This window comes from Sinocyclocheilus grahami, unplaced genomic scaffold (assembly GCF_001515645.1).
Source record: "Sinocyclocheilus grahami isolate Dianchi unplaced genomic scaffold, SAMN03320097.WGS_v1.1 scaffold57.1, whole genome shotgun sequence".
Classification (NCBI taxonomy): domain Eukaryota; kingdom Metazoa; phylum Chordata; class Actinopteri; order Cypriniformes; family Cyprinidae; genus Sinocyclocheilus; species Sinocyclocheilus grahami.
Window position 1 is genome coordinate 3,182,068 of NW_015505236.1, and position 17,528 is coordinate 3,199,595.

Below are 17,528 nucleotides of genomic sequence, written 5' to 3' on the forward strand. Positions count from 1 at the left end.
TATATATATATATATATATATATATATATATATATATATATATATATATATATATATACATACTGGCCTTTTCAGCGCTGTCTTTGCGCTTTATCCATTTTTTATCTATTAATTTTATCTTTAATTTTTTTTTTCTTAGCAAGGTGCCGCAAATGGAAAATAAGGGACAATTGTGATTCTTAATAAGAAAATAAGGGACAGAATAAGGGACGCTCAAAATATTTGTACTGTACCATAATGTATGTCTGCCCGCAGTTCAAAAGTTCTCAAAAATAATCACATTTGTTTTGCTTAACTTATGTACATTTATTCTAAAAATAATTTTAATGTCATACAAACAAAAAAAAAGTAATTGGCCTGAGTAAATTGTACCATTAAAGAATTGTGACTGCACAAGTAGTGTAGGCCTACTAATTTAGGAGGTGAAAATACTGTGAAATTACCAAGCGGCAACCTTCCGGTCTCTCTTGTGAAGCCAACACGGAAGTGACTAAAACTGCAATTCATCGACTGGCTGCTAGAGGCTGGCTCCAAAAGGGAGTCAGTCCCATAGAAAAAAAATATGTTTATAGCCTGGTACAAAAAATGATTTTGGTCTATATAGCTAATTTTGCCCTTCATGACAAGTGTGAGGGGGGTGAATTTTTTTATAACTCATCCGTTTAAATTATATTAAGCCTTAAAGTTCTGCATAATTAAGGGCGTGGCCACTTGAGTGACAGGTGGATTGTCGCTGCTGTCACCACCGTCGAGCTAGGTGGGCGTGGTTTCAGCTACCAGCTCCCGTCGCTTTGTCCATTTTCTATTATCCGGGAGTGATGCGCGGTGATGGCGCTGCCAAGATGGCGACGGCCGGCTCCGCCCACTTTGAGCTTCAAAACCGCTCTTCAAAAACCTGCGGGTGACGTCACAGACACTATGTCCATGTTTTTATAGAGTCTATGGAAATTACATACAATTGCATGAAATTAGAAAGCATAACAACTGAAGGTCTATGAAACGTCAGTCAATAAAGCATTTTTTTTAAAACAATAACACTTACATTTTTTAACTAAAATATTATTGCAACCATATAGGCTAGGGCTGGGTAAAAAATATCGATATCTCGATATTAATCGATTCTCATTTTTATGGAACGATATCGATTCTTAAATCCGAAGAATCGATTAGTCTAGCCTGATTTCAGTTAATGGACGGAACATTGAAGGGCACCTCCAATCCAATAAATCACAATAAGCATTGTGCATTGGTACTTTTAATATGAAACAAAGTCTTAGGTTTCAAGTTCTGTCCATTGTATTGCAGTATTCAAACAATTAATGCCGTTTTGGCGCTGTTTAATGTGGAGTGACAGATCGCTGTAGCGCCTCAGATCGCACACGTGAACTGATCATCTCCTCCACATTGATACCAGTTTCAGCATAAAATAAACATGACTAAACATCCAAAGGTAAGTTAAAAGGAAGAGTACAACTTTACAATCCGTATCCTGTATTAATGTATTCCTGTATTCATGTAATCGCTCAATCAGTGTTTCAGCCACACAAAGAGGTCAATATAAAGGCTTGTAAACTATGTGTAACGTAACGTCACATTTACCTCAGAAAAACATATTCGGTGACCATAAACTCATTAGTCAGATAGGAAAATAAACTGTAGAGAGGGGCATTTTGTTAAATATATGCACCATATAACATATTCATTATAAATGTAACTGTTCTTCAGTGTTTAATTTATGTTTGAATAAATCCATCAAGTTTTTATGACAGCCACCATTATGTTTATATATTTTTTAAATACGAATTGAAGTAGAAATATGTGATTGTAACTTTATTTTAAAAACTTAATTAAGTGTAATTTTAACAAATCAGTCAATTTTAACCTTCAATATTATAGTAACGTAGTACCAACTGACTCTCATGTATATTTTACAGCATTAGTTGAGAGATTTTTTTCCTTGAGAAAATTTGGTATGTACTGTACCTGATATATATCCAAAATAATCGATACTGAATCGAATTGAATTGAATTGGTAATCGAATTGAATCGCAAGCTTGTGAATGAGAATCGAATTGAATCGTGAAATTTGTGTCTAATCCCAGCCCTAATATAGGCTAGCCTATGAATGAATGAAAATGCATATTTTTCAATTAAAGAAAGAGGATACTGCTTGGTCTTAAAGCCTTCCTTGAGCAGCTACGTTCACAAAAAAAACAATTTGCGTAAATAGAATGATTAATTATCAATTGAGAATTTGTTATGCATATGGTCTGGTGGTCATATGGGGTGCCTGCGAATACGGGACAAATTGCATTAGCTTTCATACGGGACGCTTTGATGCCTTAAGGGCATCCATATTTCAACCCCAGTGGCATGACAAGAACGGTCCTCACGGCCAAAAAACAGACCGGCCCACGGGGAATTCTCCTGGTGCTCCCGATTAGCCAATCCGGGCCTGCCCACTCCTGTCGGGAGCCTGGCGAAGGGCAGCGATTAAGGGACGGGGTATTGCTGATAATTAGGGGGGAGGCAGGCGACTCGCCACAACACACACAGGCAGAGGGTTCTAGACAGCTGTGCCTTTGTGTAAAACAGTCTGTTTGTCTGAGTCCAGAGGGCAGCGTAGCAGCCATTTTTTCCTGCCTCCTCCTGCTTATTTTGACAGTTAAGAGCTGGTCTCTGCTCCACAGCCCCAAGGCACATGACATCCTTGTCTGGCACACAGATTGCACAAAAATCTTTCAAATATGTGGTTTTGTAACATTAATACTCAGTTTTGAAATGTAAAAAACTGAATATCAGTTTCTGTAATTGCAAGTATATTTTGTTGTGTTAAATTTCCTCTTCTTGAGATTTGGGCTCTTGATGGAAATTGCAAAAAAACTATTAAACACTTGCAATTTTCTGTATTTACATGGTTACCATGTGTTAATGGGAGCTATTCATATTACTTCACATTTGCCTTTTCTTGCCTTAATCGCAGTGGTTAAAGCTGCAGTCTGTAACTTTTTTTGGTTAAAAATGATGCGAAATCAATATTTGAGCAAGTACATAACCAGCCAGTGGTCAAAACTTTCGCCTTACTTTAGCCCGATTCACAACGGTTAGCTTATAATAATGTTTTCTAATTTGAGTGGTACGGGTAGGTTTTCGCGGGAAATTCGAGCATGGCACTGCGTCATTACGTCACGTCTGTAAACATAAAGAAGTTGTCCCGGCTACTAGGCTAGTGTGAGGATCCTGCAAGTGGCGGATCGTTTATAGCCTTTTCTCACAGCAGCCAGAATAATTAAATGTATCATTTTGATGGTGGGTTGTAATCCATAAAGGATTATGTGTTTATGAAACATATGTGAATGAAATTAAATTATATTCAAATTATAAATGTGCTCATGATTACAGATAGCCTGGGATTATAAAGATTTGTATTCTAAAGAAAACCAGTTCGAAGGGAGTATAATTTGCTTTTTGGGTTAAAAGAATTTCTTAATATGAAATTCGAAGAGTATGACAATTACAAACCTGATTCCAAAAAAGTTGGGACACTGTACAAATTGTGAGTAAAAAAGGAATGTAATAATTTACAAATCTCATAAACATATATTTTACTCACAATAGAATATAGATAACATATCAAATGTTGAAAGCGAGACAAATGTCAAATGTCATGCCAAATACTGGCAATTTTGGATTTCATGAGAGCTACACATTCCAAAAAAGTTGGGACAGGTAGCAATAAGAGGCCGGAAAAGTTAAATGTACATATAAGGAACAGCTGGAGGACCAATTTGCAACTTATTAGTTCAATTGATAGCCTGGGATTACAAAGATTTGTATTTTGAAGACAACCAGTTCGAAGGGAGCATAATTAGCTTTTTGGGTTAAAAGAATTTCCCAATATGAAATTCGACGAGTATGACAATTAGAGATTAGACTGTACAGAAATTGAAATCTACACACTAATACACACTACACTCATAGTCACCGATGCTGATGTTGTTAACATCAATTATTTGAGAATAAAGCATAACAATAATAATAATTTGAACGGTTTGATGTGATATGAGCTAACCGATCTTTAGATTTAATAACCATTGGTAGCGAGATTTATGGTAATGCTTTTTTCCTCAGTTGGTCAGAACAAACGTGGCAGACTTGTTACTTACTTGCTCAGATGGCAATATACTTTGAAAATACTTATTTGGGTCGTATTCCAAGACGTAGGTTAGAATCTGTGATTGCGAAGTACAGTAAACATCCGCACCGGTGCGGTGACTGACTGCCACACATACTCTTCAGAACATTAGATTAATCCACGCTGGAGCCGTGCCGGAGCACAACCCACGCAAGCTAGATAATTCCACACACAGCTGCAATTCCAGGTTTTCAAACAGAGATGGCGACAAAGAGGCAAAACTTACGGACTGCAGCTTTAATGAAGTATACTAAGTGAATTACCACGTTCACCATCCTGTCAGCATTCTGTTTTACTAATTTATTATTGGCAATTTACTTTCTGGGTTAAAAGTAGCTGAATACATTAATTACAACAATTGCTTTTGGGTTAAAAGAGTGACTTGAATGTGCAAATGCTCTGTAGTTCCACTGCTTAGATTTTACTGCCATCTAGTGGATCAAGTATGTAAATTCAAGTTGAATTCATTGTCATTCCAGCTAGAATGAATAGTGCTGCAGTGCCGATGATGATGTATTTTTGTTGGCCAACCCAGAAGTTAACTTCGCCCTGGTTTATGAACAGGCTATAAATGAATCACAGTCACATGACTTAAACGTCAGCACCATTAATCTTAAACTCTTTCAGTCTTTATTTTAAAAACATTTTCGCTGAAAGTTTGAGTTAGAATAGTTTGCAAGGGCATGATTGTAAACACAATGAGGCTTTAAAAGCAGACAGTGAGTAGATGGGTGATGAACCAAAAGTGCTAAAATGTTAACTAATTTCCGAGTTTTTGCCTACAAAAATTCATAATCCCTACAATTAACAAGAAATAAGAAACAATAAGTAAGAAGCAATTGGAATCAGATGTGATGTATAATCATAATATGCACATAGTGTACATTGCAATATGGTTTCAGTAATCGGCACATGGTCGCAGAGACACGAAAAGTGACTAGTTAATTGTTTAATTGTGTAACAGAAGTGCAGGGCAAACATAAATAAATGCATTATAAACATTAATTAACATAATTATACTATATCTATTTGTGATCATGTACCTGTACTGTTTTTTCTTATATATATATATTATATAATTTATTATGATAGTATTATGTAATATAATCTTTTTCTGTCTCAGTTGAACATGTTTGAATGTGTATAAAGTGTTTTTTTTAACTGCTGCTGATTTTGCCAACATATTGTTGTTGCATTTCAGAGTTCAATCACCCAGAATTCTGCTTGAGTCCAGTTGATAGGGGCAATTGTGAAGGCTCTGAGAGGAGATTCGTGTACAACCCCAGGATTGAGAGATGCCAGATGTTTCACTACAGTGGCTGTGGAGGCAACAAAAACAACTTTGTCCTTAAGAGACACTGCATGAAAATGTGCATGAAAGGTGTGTCTAACTGCAGCCCTTACTTACTTTAGAGGGTTTGATATTATAATTGAGAAAAACTGTGCAGTTTAGTGTCAATAATGATGATGCTTAAACATCCAACTTGTGTTCCATTAGGCTGGACCACAAAAAATGACGCAGAAAAATGTGCGTCTATTGTTAATTCTGTATGTTCAATGTTTTCTCTTCAGATCACAGGAGGAAGCAAATACGGATAAAGACGAGGAACTCAAATATCTTATACCGATCTGTCTAGGACATATTTTTCATGATACCAAATCCTAAACCACTCTTCAGAGAGAAAATAAGAAACAGCAGCATGTGCCAGTACCTCGCTGACACACACATTATTGTCATGTATATAATTATCACAGTTAATGGATTTTAATCTAGACTTTATATATAAAGACATTCTATGTATTTTAAGTCTAAAACATAATCAATGTGTATTGTTTTATGGGGAGAAAGGGAACATTTACATACAAAAATTACTCATCATCTTTCATGAAAAATTACTCATAAATTGTTGTTTTTCACAGTGCCACTTATACACTATGGCTGTTATAAATATTTGCTGAAGATTCTAAATCCTTTTTTTATTATTATTTTCCTTTATTGTTTTTGTAAACATTTTCAAACATACTAATTCTTAGTTTTTTGTGTTTAGACAGTACACTCCAAAATGTTATGATTTTTATGCCCTTGCATTGTGACCTTGAACTCTTGTCATTGTTTGTACGTAATGACTAGGGGCAACAAAAAACAAAAAACGTTTAAAAAGAATAATAATAATAATAAATTCCAGGACACAGTGATTGAAAGTTGAGTCTAGCATAAAAATGTATATAAAAATGTGACCAACAGATCATCACTAAGAGAACCACTTATATGACTGCATATTTTACTAACATCTTACAAATAGAGTACCAGCAATTCCATTGTGAAAGGTGTTTTAGCACTTCTTGATGGTTTGAAAAAAGAAAGCACATAAAACTGCTTACAACTCAGTCTGTTTTCTACACAAGATGGAGCTGTTACTCTTAAGAAGACATTTTGCAATCCACTACTAGTGGTCAAAATGCCTTTGCATACACTCTAATTAAACAATTGTATTTGAATGAACTTCCAGTGGCTTCATTACAGTTGCAATTCATTATGTTTCTTAAAATCAGCTGGAGGAGTGGAGGAGCATTTGAACTGCCATAAGATGGGGACCCCAAGAGTTTTTTCCACTTAAAAATAAGAATGTTGTTTAACCCACAAATCTAAAGTAATTTCCGTGACCACAAATATCCCATTAACAAATAGTCATAAGACTTTCAAATACAACATAAAATGTAATTGATATAAAAAAACACATATAATGTAAAAATACATAGACATCTTTTAGAGTCATATATATTTTGTGAGTGTGTGTGTGTATAGTAATAATAACAGTAAATTACGCATAATTACAAGCAAATAATCATGAACCGAACCCCTAATCCTAACGTTAACCCTTCAGAAAGTGGATAGCCTACTAGTAACAAGGACAACCCTTATCATTTTCAATAAGGCAAGCTGTGCAAGGAAAGCTCCTGTGTGCCATTGAGGCGGGGATAAGCAGTGGTGATGTAACACAGGAAGCTACTACACTGAATATCTTTCAGCCTGACAGCCGTCGTCATTCACACGCTGCGCGTCTCGCGCGCTGATACTGTTACAGTGTTTCGTGCCATCGAGACGTCTCAAAGGAAAGTAATGACCGTTTGTGTTTTTAAATAACAAGACTTGCGCGTTCGTTTTTTATCTCCAGAACACCTTGGATTTAATCTACAGGTAAGGATACGCTTGATATAAACGAACTACTGATGAATTATATATATATGGACAGACAGGGAATTAATTTACCAAGTGCAGCTGGAGCCTTCATGTCACGTTATAATAATTGCTGACTGAACGGACTCCCAGAGTTCTTATGAATCAATGAGAGCTTTAGACTGAGAAACAAACGGCGGTTTTGTCTATTAGACTGTTTAAAGTGAAATTTCTGAAATATCATAATGGGCAGTTTGGCTCTTGTGTGCGCGTAATTTCTTAACTCCGCTGAGATGCGATTTGTGAGTGCGATCACATTTGTGTGTGTATTCAATATTATAACGATCACAACTTGATTTCACTACTTGATTTTAATTTGTATGTATAAACTGCAATATTTTATAACAAAGAATGACTGAACCCTATTACCACCTATTGTCATTACCATCATGCCAAGCATAGTGAAAACTCGTTCTTCCAAGAATAAATATAAATAAATAAAAACCTTTGAATTCTTGATTTGTAAATGAGAAACAATCCATTTCTATTTCGAAGTTAATTATCTTTCAGATTACTTAGCAAATACAATACTGATTCAACATTTTCCACAAAAAGTGACTAATGCCATTACAATCACACATCTGACAACTAAATATCACACATTATGTCGAAATCCACTTAAAGGTTGAATTTTGATCAAATGTGCCAGAAATAAAAAAAGATAGTAATTATATATTTTTCAAATTTAATTTCAGGTGTAATCTGTAAAGAAAGTGTCTTCTTTCATATAAAATTAGTCGAACCTAAACTGAATTTGCTAGTAGCCTAATTATTTTGGGGACCTCTAAATATATATTTTTTCATTCAGTCTTAGAACTGTAGCTCTTATTGTTGTACTTCATTATTCCAAAACCTTACAGCCTACATCAGTGCCAGGAACTGAGAAGATAAAATACCAGTATCATGAAGTAACTAGAAATACCAAGGTCTGTTGACACCTAACCTGACAGAAGGGGTCTGACAATCTCTCCAAGGAGGGAAAATTGTGATAATTAGCCAACAGATATTCTTGGTATTTGTGTTTTTTTGGCCACATGGTTACATAAGCAGCTGCTTGTACATGATGAAATACTGTGAAGCCGATGAAAGAAAGATTGCTAAAATGATTTTTAAAGATTTCGCTCATATGATGCAATGACACTGTTTGATGTCTCTGTTTGATGTGCAATATCTTCCAAAGATCTTTCATGTGAAATTTTTATGTTATTCCTGTTGCTTGGCTCTCTAATCTCAAATAATTGCAAATGCAAATATCAATTATTATTGCTCGATTACGGATCTTAATTAAACTTCCGAATGTAAAGATTCAATTATGGAGCATAATTCATGCAAGCAGTTTAGGCCTGGGCGATAAAACGGTATCGATATTTATCGACGGTACACCTTCTACGATAACGATATAAAAAATGTTCGATATAGTGCACGATATAGGCACGTGCTATGAGTGACGCAGACAGCACACACAAACACGAACACATGCTGAATTGAGTGCTGTGCCTGCCTGTGATGAGGAGATTGTGAATAAAATTTAAAATAAACATTTGCATTTGAATGTTAGGAGTGGGTCAGGGAGCGTCATCAGTGGCGCACAAGATGCGGTGATAATGATGTACAGGATTTTGCTTGACAATCCTCATAAGGCTGCACACTTTTTCCTTCCACTCAACTTTCATTTAACATGCTTGGATACAGCACTCTGTGAACAGCCAGCTTCTTTGGCAATGAATGTTTGTGGCTTACCCTCCTTGTGAAGGGTGTCAATGATTGTCTTCTGGACAACTGTCAGATCAGCAGTCTTCCCCATGATTGTGTAGCCTAGTGAACCAAACTGAGAGACCATTTTGAAGGCTCAGGAAACCTTTGCAGGTGTTTTGAGTTGATAAGCTGATTGGCATGTCACCATATTCTAATTTGTTGAGATAGTGAATTGGTGGGCTTTTGTTAAATGTGAGCCAAAATCATCACAATTAAAAGAACCAAAGACTTAAACTACTTCAGTCTGTGTGCATTGAATTTATTTAATACACGAGTTTCACAATTTGAGTTGAATTACTCAAATAAATGAACTTTTCCACGACATTCTAATTTATTGAGATGCACCTGTAAGTGACGTTGTTGCATTTTAATGTTTTGTTAGTCTTGCCCACGAGACGCGCCGCTGCTGTGTTATGCATTCAAAATATTAGAGAAATGTAGAAGCTCAATGTGGAGAAGGTCTTGATTAGGTTAAAACCGAAACCAAGCCATTCACACAACGCATATTCAGCAGCGCATTTTTTTAGACGGACAAATATGACTGCTGCACTCGTGACACAAGAGATGTAGCTATGAAAAGTTAAAACAGTTTAAACTTTTAGAAAAGACGTCGCAAATTTGTGGAGGTTTATTCCTTTTCACTGCGTCTCTTATGTTTTTAAATGCAATCTGCATGATGGGCGATTTGGCTCTTTGTATTAAGCAATATATAAATACATGATACTGTTTTGTTCATAATTGTTTATGCAATTTACAAAATTATATTAGATTTATATGAGTTAATTTAGACGTAATGCACGTTTTTTTTTATAGACAGTTATTTCCATGCGTTGACATTATGTGCTGCATTATTTTGCTCATTGCGCCCTCCTGTGGCTTCGGGAGACAAGCCAAAAGTTTCCTTAAAACCTATTTAATCTGCATATAAAACATTAGAAATTAGATATTTGTTTAAGTTTTATTGTGTGTTTGACTGTTAAAACAAAAACATATTTGGTGTTTGTCTCGATAAATTGTGTTAATTTATAAAACAGTGGTTAAATTAAAAAAAAAAATTCTATTGATCTTTGTTTTAAAAAAGGTTATAAAAAATGTCAATAATTATCGATACTGAACGATATGAAACATTATATCGTTGATACATTTTTTAGCTCTATCGCCCAGCCCTAGCGCAGTTTATGCTATAATACCTTGAGTCGTGTACTATCATAGACCAACCTGACCACACTAGCTGACAGTACCAATGTAACCACCCGGAATACCCAAGAACCACTCAGAACACCTTAGCAAACGGCATAGGAAAGCTCTCTTAAACACCATAATATCCTAGAATCATGGCGGTGAGTTTTGCATAGACAAGCACTCTCTAATATCGCTTATTTTCATAATCAGACCTTATACACAGTGCTGAGGTATGAACAATTTGTTCTATGGAAATTAAAAGGTTAGTGACCGTTCGCCTCTAGGGATTGCTAGCTGGCAAAGGGACCTAATGAAAGAGGATTTGTTACTTAGAACACGAAAAGCCAATTAATCCTCACACAGAATATGTTAAAGAGCATAGCTTATGTTTTTAAAAGGGAATCAATTATTTAGCCTCGCTGTTTGAGAGCCTTTTATGTGGATCTCAATGCAGAGCCCCAAAGCATGCATGTGTTTGTCAGGTTTGAGTGCTGCTTTCAAGGGGGATTTAATGTAATTGGAACAAAGTTGTGTTCCTGGCCTGGCGATATTGCATTCAGTTACTGTGCCATTACCATGGTTCACCCCTTACCTCCGTCATGGAAACGTGGAGAGCAGACAGTAAACCATGCCAGAATGTTTTACTGCAAACATAGCTATCACAATCCTGTCCGACTCCTCAGTGTAAAAACCTACAGTCCCACTGGTTGGATTAATAGAATTTGTGCACACTGGTCATAATTAGATACATGTGAGCTCAAAACACCCCTGAGCATTTGCAAAGTAAATGTTTTCTCCACCGCAAGACAGGCCATGATATGTCTTGCATTTTTTATTAGCAGCAATGTCAGAGTTCATGATTAGATGCTTTGAAATGATGCAAAAATATAAAGATTTATTACAGTCAGGGATTTGGTGTCTTGTTTCAGGCGTTAAACTGGAGTGGGGCTAATAGGATCATTTCATTTCCTCTCTCCAGATTCATTAGGTTTTATGTGCGTTGAAGTGCGGCAAGCCGCGCATCCCGCTATCTAGCTGTTATTTCCATCATATCTATTTCATTCACTAGTCTTATCACATTGCTTTATTGAGATTAGATGCTTGGTAGAGAATTGTTGCTCTAGGTATTACCTTAAGAAATATTTCTGTCTGCTGTATACACTAGTTAGGCCGATGTATACTGCTTCATGTTTTTGTGGAATCCATGATACACTACCATTCTAAAGATGGGGGTAAGCAAATAAAAACAAAATAATAATAAAATAATTAAAAGAAAGAAAGAACGAAAGAAAGAAAGAAAACGTATTCAGCAAGGATGCGTTAAATTGATCAAAAGTGATCAAATATTTGCTGTTTGAACTTTCTATTCATAAAAGAATGTTGAAACAAAATGTATCAAGTTTTCCACAAAAAACTGTATTCAACATTGATAATAAGAAGCATTATTAATAATTAATCACCAAATTTGCATATTAGAATGATTTCTAAAGGATCATGTGAAACTGAGTTCAGCTTTGCTATCATAGCAATAAATGGCATTTTAAAATATACTAAAATAGAAAACAGTTCCTTTAAAGGGTGGTTCACTGTTTTTTTTCTAGGCTTGATTGTGTTTATGGGGTGCAGTCTAACATGTGTTAATGCTTAGTTAAAAAAGAAAAAACGCATTATTTTTCACACAATTTACCTTTATTCCACACCGCTCTGTCCCGTTTCTGAGAAACGGGCTGATCTTTTCCTGTTTTTATGAAGCCCCCCCTCAGAAATAGGCGATGGGCTCTGATTGGTTAGCTAGCCCAGTGTGTGATTGTGATTGGCTAAACCGCCTCTAGTGCGCGTCTAATCGTCCCGCCCCTCACCTCAGCGGCATGTGCTCCGGTTGTATTGTAAACAACAGCGTCGTTAATATCGCTTATCAGTTTCAGCCCGATTGAGACGCAGAGGATATTATTGAAGGGGATCGTGCAGAACCTGTGCAAGTACGGCTTTTTATGGTAGGCCTATGTTTTTTGTTTGTTGTTGTCTCATACTTTTAGATATGCTGTTATTTGTAAATGCTACTGCTTATGTTAGCTTTTAATATACGGTTTTATCCTGATTAAAGCTTTAATACTGTACGGCAAATGCACATGCGTCCATGTATAGCACTTCTCATAGCTATGTGAAAATAAGTGTATAATTGGAACAGTTCATTGTTGGAGCTGAGCTGAATGAGAGAGAGAGGTGCAGAGCATGTGCAGAGCAGGGGGACGTGAGAAACAGTATTAAGAACCGCTGCTTTAGAACATTGATTTTGAAACTTGTGAATCCATTAGAATCGTTAGAAGACAGAATCGCAATTCATATATGAATAGATTTTTACATGCACCCCTAGTTTTCTCTTCCTCTTCTCTAAAGCAGCGCAGCATGGCCTCGCCCCCTTTGCTGCCTTTACTCGAGGGCGGGCTTTATCTGGCAGGAAGTAACTTCTTGTAGTCCCTACCAGCCGTTTTTGTAGGCATTAAACTGCCAGAATTTTAAAAGACGATATGTCCGTTTGCATTTAACGTTCAGCTTCGTAACTTTGCAGATATTGTTTATGCTCAAACAGCAAAATTACACACTAACTAACGTTAAAAAAGTGAAATCGCAATCAACCACCCCTTTAAATCATAATAATATTTCACAGTATTACTTATTTTACTGGATTTTTGATGAAATAAATGTAGCCTTGTTGAGCAGACTTCTTTACAAAAAATGTGTCTGTCTACTGACCAAATACATTTTCCATGTATTTTTAGCAATTTTGAGTCAATATTCTGTCAAATAAATGTTCAGCCATTTTGTTAAAATCTTATTTGGTATCATAAAATATTTACAGTGAGGTCCACTGGGAGACCACATTTAAAATATTAACCTAACCTATTTAATTCAGACATGGAAATAAACAAAGTTTTAGGGGTTTTTTTTGGGGGGGGGGGGGGGGATACACAAAATATTTCAAATTTTCCAATCTAATCTTTCACATAATATAATTTGCATTAAAATTATTAATTTGAATAATGTAAAAAATATATAACATTATTAATTAATACATTTAAGAAAGAAGAAGTCTAAGAAGTATTCTAACAGCACTCAATTGAAGACTGTCCTGGACTACTTTAATCTTACCCAGAATGTTAATTTCCCAACCCACACTCATGGTCATACACTTGACTTAGTTTGTACGTCTGGTGTGAATAACATCTCCATCAGTAGTCATGCTATTCCTATCTCTGATCATAAGTTTATCACTTTTGACTTTACGTTAATACATCCTTCTAAATGTGCTGGTAATACTACAATTTCTTATCGCAAAAACAATGCTATCAATGTAAATACTTTTGCTGCTTCAGTTGCTTCCTCTACTATTTTTGATGTTTTCAAATTCACCTGTCCATATGTGATATCTGACCTTTTATTGTTGATGTTTTAGATGAGCATGCTCCAATTAGGACTAGGTCTGTTCCTTAGGACTAGGTCTGTTCCTTTGTCCCACACCTCTCCCTGGTATAATGCTGAGCTTTGTGCTATGAAGGCAAAAGGCAGACAGCTTGAACGCCATTTTAGAAAAACTGGCCTGACTGTCCATTTTCAAATATTTTCTGAACATTTTAGGCATTATAAAACTGCCTTGAATGCAGCACACTCTTCCTATATTTCTGATATCATCAATAAAGCTAACAATAAGCCAAAAAAACTGTTTAGCATGGTTAATAAATTAGTCCAGCCATCTAGCCATAGTCTCAGCCAATATGAATGTGATGATTTGTGTGGCTCTTTTTTGCGCCACTTTCAAATAAAACTGGATGCTCTATGTGGGTCTCTTGGCACTGAACCAACCTCTTCTACTTGTGAGCAAGCTCAAACTATTCAACTGTTAAATAATTTTACCTTGACAACTCCAACCTTAATTGCTGAAATAATACAGAACTCTAATTCTTCCTCATGCCAGTTCGATCCTGCACCCACATTCCTTCTGAACCACTGTACTTCTGTCATTTCTGCTCCTATCTCCCGCTTAGTAAATATGTCCTTTATCTCTGCCACTGTTCCAATTTCACTGAAAACTGCTGCTGTTACTCCTGTTCTTAAAAAACCAAACCTGGACCCATCTGATTTCACCAACTATTGTCCAATCTCCAATTTACCATTTATTTAGAAAATTATGGAAACATTTGTTGCCAATCAGCTACAGTCTTCTTTTGTAGCTCTCAGCGATCAGTTCGATGCATTTCAATCTGGTTTTTGCTCTCATCACAGCACTGAAACTGCTTTAGTTAAGGTTGTCAATGATTTGTTACTCTCTGGTGACTCAGGTAATCTCTCCATTTTCCTGCTTCTCCATTCGACCTCAGCTCAGCATTTGATACTGTCTGTCACAAGTTATTACTCTCCCGCCTTTCAGAGATAGGTGTCTCAGGTGCTGCACTATCCTGGTTCTCTTCCTATCTCACTGATAGACAATACTACATCACTATGCATAATTATAAATCTCCCACTACTTTACTCAGTCATGGAGTTCCCCAGGGCTCTGTTCTTGGGCCATTACTATTCATTACTTACATCATGCCTCTTGGACATATTATCTGTCGTCATGGTTTTCATTATCACTGTTATGCTGATGATATTCAGATATACACTGCATGCAGACCAGGTTCTGTTCACCAGACCACATCACTGTCTACCTGTGTCAATGAGCTAAAGGCCTGGCTAAATTCAAATTTTCTCAGTTTGAATTTGAACAAAACAGAAATTTTAATTACTGGCCCCCTTCACTAACAAAAAATATAGTAAATGCTCCCAGTTTCAACCTTGATGCTACAACAATTTTTCCATCTGTTACTGTCAGAAATTTAGGCATTACTCTTGATCCTTCACTGACTTTTTTCTGACATTTTTCCAGCTTCGCCGTTTAGCCCAACTTCGATCCTATGTTTCTCCAAAAGATGCTGAATCATTAGTGCGTGCTTTTATTACATCACGCCTTGACTACTGTAATGCTCTTTTTGCCGGATTACCATTGCACTCTATCTCTCATTTACAATATATTAAAAATTCTGCTGCAAGAATATTAAGTCATACTAAACGATCTGCTCATATTACCCCTATTTTATTTAAACTCCATTGGCTCCCTGTATCATCTCGCATTACTTACAAAATTCTTCTGCTTACTTTTAAATCACTCAATGGCCTTGCTCCTCCTTATCTTTCTGATCTACAGTCTCCTTCCGTTCCACCTCGTTCACTTCGATCTGCAGGGTGTGAACTTCTTACTGTACCTAGATTTCATCTATCTTCAATGGGTGGCAGGTCATTTTCCGTAATTGTACCTAAACTATGAAACTCTATACCACTGGCACTAAGGACAATAACCTCACTCTCTGTATTTAAATCACAACTCAAAACCTACTTGTTTACCCAATACTATCAGTCAAAACATGTTCTTTAGACAGTCTCCTCATCCTATACTACCAGCTATAATTCTCTCTGAGTATTTTCGTTCTGTGTATTTTTTTGTTGTTGCATTTACTATTCTTTGTTTGTTACTAATTGACACTATCCCTTTTCTGTTATTACTTATACTATGTTATGTATCTCTGTTTCCAGTACATAATTGTACCATGATATGCAACTGCAATCATGTCTTTCCTCGGACTGGGCAAATGTCCACTGTCCACTTAATTTGATTAATTGATTGTGAAATGCCCGTTTATGATTATGTGAATCGACTGTCTATTGTGTTACTGCTTTTGTACAGTGTCCTTGAGCTTGGGAAAGGCGCTATATAAATTAAACATTATTATTATTATTAATACCATTCATATAAATATTTTCATATTTTACTTTTTTTTATAATTTAAAGAAGAAACCAATCCGATGTATATATGACATTTGAGGCTTAATACTATAGAAAAGCACTAAAGGTTTTTCAGTTAGAGTGTTTTCAGCTATTTTCATATAAAAATACAGCATGCAGTTGCATCAAACAATGGTATAAACATCATTCAATGTAAATTGTGATCATCGTAATTAATAATCGCAACTACAATTCCAAGGGAATAATCAACAATTATGTATATTTGTATATATGTATATGTATATATATATTTATGTCATAATCGTGCAGCCCTACACTGAGTGAACGGCACTGTAGTATTTAAAAAAATGGACCCTAGAGATGAAGGGCTTGTGTGGGTTGCTGGACAGTGGAAATATAAACAGCGCTTCAGAATGAGTGTTTAAAGCTGATATACACTAAACAAACTGCCGTTGGCAGACAGCGGCTTTATGATTTACTGGCTTCTGCCACCACTCTGAGTGTGGGGGATTCTGGGAACATATGTGGATGAATCAGAGCCGACCCACTTCCAAGTGGGTCAGTCTTGGGTTATCGTGTCTGCCAAACACTTCCTCTAAAGTGGGATTTAATTTTTCACAGAATGATTTAGGAGCACCAAGTGGAACTGGATCTTACTCTTCTAATTTTAACATTCTCCTCTCTTCCCCTTAAAGGGGTCATATGATGCTATTTTAAAGATCATTATTTTGTGTATTTGGTATAACAGAATATGTTGACATGCTTTAATGTTCAAAAAACACATTATTTTTCAAATACTGTACATTATTGTAGGTCCTCTATGCCCCGTCTCTCTCAAACACGTAGTTTTCACCAAAGCCCCCTCCTTTGACAAGCGCAGTCTGCTCTGATTGGCCAGCTGACCCAGTGCATTGTGATTGGCTTAACACCTCAAGCACGCGTCGGAAATGTACCCTTACCATAATCGCGAGCATCAGCTTTCAAAGTAAATATCAAGACAGTTAATAATGTCGTTAGTTTTACCATCAGTTCAAGCCCGAAAGGGCAACAGAGTCGCGTGACATACACAGTGATGATGCAGTACACAAGCCGCGGTTAAGACAGCTGACGTGCTATGATTTCTGACAGGCAGTTCACTCTTTCACAGTTCACCCTGTGATGTGACCCTGTTCCCCTCACACACACGCAACGCGTTACTCTGCGCTGGGCAAAACTCCACATTTGAACAGTCAATAGCAAATACTTAAACTAATAACAAAACATACTTACAGTCGCTGATTCAGAAGCAACAGATTGTCATAGCAAAGTCGGAATTTACC

General features: G+C 36.3%; 3 protein-coding genes across 5 annotated transcripts in view; 2 read left to right on the forward strand and 1 right to left on the reverse strand.

The window, feature by feature from the left end:
* Positions 1-6,356, forward strand: part of LOC107584163 (tissue factor pathway inhibitor-like) — a 38,635-nt gene extending 32,279 nt beyond the window's left edge. For both annotated transcript variants that reach the window (XM_016270664.1, XM_016270663.1), the window contains exons 6-7: positions 5,397-5,576; positions 5,768-6,356. In XM_016270664.1, coding sequence (XP_016126150.1) covers positions 5,397-5,576; positions 5,768-5,832 — 245 coding nt within the window. In that variant the 3' untranslated portion in view covers positions 5,833-6,356. The remainder of the gene's footprint in view (positions 1-5,396; positions 5,577-5,767) is intronic.
* LOC107584160 (PTB domain-containing engulfment adapter protein 1) overlaps positions 1-17,528 on the reverse strand; it is a 195,956-nt gene that overhangs the window by 145,951 nt on the left and 32,477 nt on the right. The gene's annotated exons all lie outside the window — the stretch shown is intronic.
* The window catches only part of LOC107584159 (calcitonin gene-related peptide type 1 receptor), a 42,676-nt gene continuing 32,408 nt past the window's right edge, over positions 7,261-17,528 (forward strand). The window contains exon 1 of the mRNA XM_016270644.1: positions 7,261-7,394. The gene's annotated coding sequence lies outside the window, so the exon portion shown is untranslated. The remainder of the gene's footprint in view (positions 7,395-17,528) is intronic.